Genomic DNA, 5,038 nt, shown 5'->3' with positions numbered 1-5,038 from the left:
AAAAAAAATTAATAAGATTTTCATTAGATTTTTCTAACAAAAATCGCATAGAAAAAACGTTAAGGAACTTTATCGAAGTAAAAAACAGTTCTTGTCTTTTAGTGGTGTTATGAGATACAATTTAATTAGATCGTGTTGCAATACTATCAAATGTTAGGACAGTTTCCGTATTTTCTTCTAAGCATTATCCTGTAAAGCTATCTAAAATTAGTAGGAACTGTTCAAAATCGAAAACGAAATGAAAAAAAAACGTCCAGAGATATAAGTTTGAGAAGAAGAACTGCTTTATTTTAGTGTGACGATCAGTTTTGTCATGACCGTTTGTAATGGGTATTTTCGTGGAAAATTCTCATTACCAAATTGCATGACGTGTTTGCTCAATTTTCATTAAAAGAAATCTATTCACAATTTATATGCAGTGTAAAAATGCTATTTCAAAGTAAAATAAATTAAACTTATCTTGATTTTAACAGACGAGAGTGTTTAGGAAGAGTTTCCCCTTCCAACTGAGCAAGCTTTTCCTCATCAATTATGTTATGGAAGATAATTCATCAAAAAGACATAACTTATCGCAAATTACTCTTTGCTAATCAAAAACAAGCCAAAGAATTCACAGTGCAGTAAAAGAGGACCGACACAGGATACGTTATATAAACCATGACTTAAAGCAAACCACATTATTTGCTGCTAATAATGGGTTTCTTAAACACCGAGGTTAAAGCTAGTATTTCTCTAATAGGTTTCCCTGTGAGAAGTTCCGTTGAGTTTTTCAATCCCTAATTCTCCGTCATTAAGGCACGAAGGAGAAAACAATCTCCTTGTAGTAGCCAGGAAACGAGGTTGTGTTTAGATGTTAATTTAAACGAAGGCGCTATAAAAGAAGTGGTTAGCTATGGGGGTCTACTGGAGGCGTGCTGCGTTCCCTCCACGATCATCAGTTACGGCTTTTATCGCAAGGCATTTCGCCATCAATTAAAAACTCAAACAGATCTCAGGCTACATGTTCATAGGCTAATTCTGATACACATGATTAGCTCAACTTATGTTAAGTAAAACACGCCGAGGAAAGAAACCATGTCTGGGTAATGCCGCAGAATATTACGGTTCGACCGAACCCAGCTAATGATCATCATTCCATACACATTGTCTTCTTTTTAGCAATAAAACAAAATATTTGTCTATCTTATTTCTCATAATTACCAATCCTAAATAACTTGTAAATCGATAAAAAATGAAAAGAAAATTTCCAGTCTTGTCTGTGTGTTATAGTAAAACACCTTTCCCCATTTAGTTAATAATTCTTTAATAGTTTTTACAAAGTTGATTGATTTTTATATTATATAATTTAATGTTTCTTTTACAGTGATGTATAGTTGGTTAATTTCTACCCCGTTTTGATGAAACGAAACTCGACCACTATTGTTCATAAATTAGATTGGTTCTCCTTAATTTTTAAATCATTTGTACAATTGTTTACATGCAACTTTCCTTACAGAATGATATTTGGATGATAAAGTTTACTTATAAAATTTGAGTTAACATTTAAACACAATTAAACTAAGTTGTTTGGACAATGAATGGTTTTAGATCAATGATTATTTGAAATGTCTTAAGGGATCATAACGTAAAATACAAACTCAATCACTTATCTTTTGTTTAGACCATGAAATGAGAGAATGATATGATTATTTCAGTTTTAACAAGAATTCAGTGGTCATGTTTTCCAAATTAAAAGCCAATTCATCAATTAACGTTCGAAGCTAAGTACATAACATTGGTAATCATACCTACTTAGTTTTAGACAATAATATATACATACACACGCTCAATCGGTCTTAGAAGTTAGGGGTTTGATCGTTCGGACGACAGGTAGGTAGCTTGTTCTTGTGTCGACTCGCTGTTCTTATTTATATACAAATCAGCTGAGCTTAAGTCTTTGTGAAGTATGTCTACCTTGACATGATGTTTTTAGGAAGTCCGGCGTATTTTATACTCTGTATATAGCCCGGTATTATAACAGGGTCTTCAATGATAATCTCATAAGTGTCCGTATGTAGGATGTGGTCTAATAACATAAGGAATCCCACTACTGCTTGAGTAATAGTGCATTTGTGAAGGACACTGAGCTCCACATAAGAATCCAGGTGGATATCCAGCGAGTGAAGTCGAGCCGTGAGGAATATTCGGCCGCGTAGGAGCCGTCACGTCCATCCCAGGATTTTGTTTTTTCCACTTTGTGCGTCGATTTTGAAACCATATCTTAACTTGAGTTTCTGTCAGGCCGAGGGAGAGGGCCAAGTTAAGTCTCTCGCAGACCGACAAGTATCTCGTAGATTTGAATTTATTTTCCAGAGCTACTAACTGTTCATATGTAAAAGCAGTTCTAGCGCGTCGTGGTTTGCCTTCCTTGGCTCTTTCAGAAGTTGCGCGTTTACGTTTTGACTTACTCAGTGTCTTGGAATCGTCGCTCGTTGCTTCGATCATTTCTTGATATGATTTACTTAAATCTGCTTCAGAATTCTTGTCATCTGAATCTTGAATCAAAAGAGGTCATAATTAAAAAGGCTCACGCTGTTTGATTTACTATATCTTAGCAAGTAAGCACTGGTTCGGTAATCTTTTACTAGATGAGACCAAATACCCTTTGATTTCTACCTTGAGACAGTTATGGAATTTGAAGCTCATTGAAACCAAATGAATTAACAGCTGATTTACCCTTCCGACTATTAAACACAGATGAGAGATTTTTGCCTGGGAACCTACTATATTATTAACCCGGGCTGTTTAACGAAGAATACAGGAGATAAAGTGAACCCTAAGCGCTCGTTTTGAGACTGATTAATTTATCAGTGTGTGTAGCTTTTAGGTTAAATGCCTGCTAATGTTTTCCTGAATGAAGTATGAGAAGAATATAGAGTTGACGAGACGACAAATAGCCTTCAAGTCAGGAACGTAACGACTTGTGTATGGAATCTGCAAGCTTGCCACAAGGAGACAACCCGCTAAATCCGACTCAAGAAATACAAATTACCTTTATTCTGCATGATATCAAGCATTAAGGCAAGTGAACTGGGCGTGTGTGAAACGATTACCGAGTAAAAATACCAAACAAAATACTTCAACACACAGAGTAACTAACAAGAAAACGTTACTGAGAAAGCTAGCTTGCGCGCCAGTATCTTTACAGAATTAAGCGACTCACCATGTGCTTTAGAAGGTCTGTTATATCTCGTAGCAGACATCCAAGGATGCCATACACCAGCCTGAGAATTCTCCCTTAAGGAAGATTCACAATCAGAGTCTCCTTCGCTGTCGCTCGATCGCCTCCGTAGCGGTGCTGCGGTAAATTTGTTGGGGTCTAGAATATCTTTGACCGAAAATGATGTGACAGAGGGTCTAATTTCCTCTGGTCCTGTGTTGTTTTCGATTTGGGATTCTTCATCTGACTCGGCCTCCACGTCCAGTGTGTTCGCTCTGACATCCATGAGTGAATGATTTTTGAAGTGGTCCGGACAGAGCATTATAAAGCAAATGGTTTGTGTGTTTTTCTGTTGTGTAAGTGCCTTACTGGGCCAATGTTGCCTTTGGCCTCAGCTGCACTGTTGGGGGTGGATCTTATTCTATGTCTATACGAACGCGGTCCACTGGACAATGAACGTTAGTGACGTCTGATTGGTCGTGCTTTGATGAATCGAAGTGAGCGTAATTGCCATCCAAATTAATTGAATGAAGTGACAGAGTAAGTGTCGATGAGTTGTGATAACGATTAACACCTAATGCTCACTTAGATTCAAAGCCCTTCAAAATAATCACCCTCCTGGCTGATAAGAAGCTTATCATGAGCAGGAAGCTTCAAAGTCGAGCGGAACTATACATGTAGGGGCGAAAAACTACTTTAGGAACTACGTAAAAGGGGTCCCGTTTGACACAACGACTTTTATTTAGATTTTCACCATCCATCACACGCTATGAATCCGCTCTGATGTTGCCGATAGGATCCATGGAAATTCAGTTTACAGAGCTTCGAATTCAACCCCAAATGACCAGACTCCGTATATCCTGTATACATTAAATTTGTTTATACTTGCATTTTATTAGGTTTGACAAGCAAATATTGCTCTTAGAATTGTCCGTTAAGTAACGCTATTCAAGAAGCCTTTTATTCCAGGAAGCAATAAAAGCTCGGAAGTCAACTCGTTGAATTAGCGAGACTGTATATGTTACCACAGCACCACATCAAAAACACATTCAAGTGGTTTAGTTGTCATTTTTCCGAATTCAAACTGTTACCGGTAATAAACTTCAAACAAGGGCTCAGTAAGCACGCAGGATCTGAACACAAGCTCTCTATTCTATTGACTTTAAACAACGTTTGCTTTGATTACTAGATGATTTTGATTACATCATTGTAATCTAATTAATTAATACTACAAGTTTTCGTGTTTGTAAAACTGTGTGTTCAGAGATTAAACGTACTAGAAATATTTAATAACTTTAGGTCAAACCGATGAGAAAACAACTCTTGGAAAATCGAAGCCAAGAGACGAACAAGAATTGGCTAACAATAGATAAATTCTGCGCTTCATTAATCGTTAGGAATATCGTTGACTGGTAGATGTTACAGGGGTTTAAACTGGCGTTTAGCGGTATCACCAAAGTTGATCCCAACTAGCAAAGCTCTTGCCGAATATTCTTTACAGATTGCTGATTGTTAAAGCGCATCTTCGAGTGATCTGATTCAAAGTCATCAAGTTTTTGTTTTGTGACTTTATCGATGAGTTATGCCACGATAAGCTTCACTTGCGATTTGCTAAATCTACTAACAATGTTAATAACCTAATCAATTAAGAACAATCTGTAATATTCAGGTTGATTATATCGCTAGGTCCTTAACGCTCTACCGCTATGATCACAGAATACTGTTAGTTTAGGACGTGAACTTTGTAAGAGAGGGCAAGAGTGGGCTCTGATTTGACACTATGTGATGAGCATGGCCGAACGTCAATAACTGGCGGTATTGGGTGCCTTTCGGGAACGA

At 37.2% G+C, this 5,038-nt stretch overlaps 1 protein-coding gene across 2 annotated transcripts; it reads right to left on the bottom strand.

The window, feature by feature from the left end:
• Positions 1–1,286: 1,286 nt before the first annotated feature.
• On the bottom strand, positions 1,287–3,616 carry LOC116286211 (NK1 transcription factor-related protein 1). 2 transcript variants are annotated; one of them, XM_031693761.2, is made up of 2 exons: positions 3,203–3,616; positions 1,287–2,528 (listed from the first exon to the last, which is right to left on the bottom strand). In XM_031693761.2, exons 1-2 carry the CDS (start codon positions 3,519–3,521, stop codon positions 2,038–2,040), a joined length of 810 nt encoding a protein of 269 aa, XP_031549621.1. In that variant the 5' UTR covers positions 3,522–3,616; the 3' UTR covers positions 1,287–2,037. The 2 variants fall into 2 exon arrangements, with proteins under 2 accessions (XP_031549621.1, XP_031548898.1); XM_031693038.2 differs by having other exon boundaries at positions 1,287–2,534; positions 3,203–3,613.
• Between the last annotated feature and the right edge of the window lie 1,422 nt (positions 3,617–5,038).

Source organism: Actinia tenebrosa, unplaced genomic scaffold, assembly GCF_029948245.1.
Source record: "Actinia tenebrosa isolate PJP-AT-01 unplaced genomic scaffold, QUT_ActTen_1.0 PGA_scaffold12__29_contigs__length_12842862, whole genome shotgun sequence".
In the NCBI taxonomy this organism is placed as follows: Eukaryota; Metazoa; Cnidaria; class Anthozoa; order Actiniaria; family Actiniidae; genus Actinia; species Actinia tenebrosa.
Note: the sequence above shows the minus strand (reverse complement) of the source record. Positions and strands in the feature narration are given on the sequence as shown.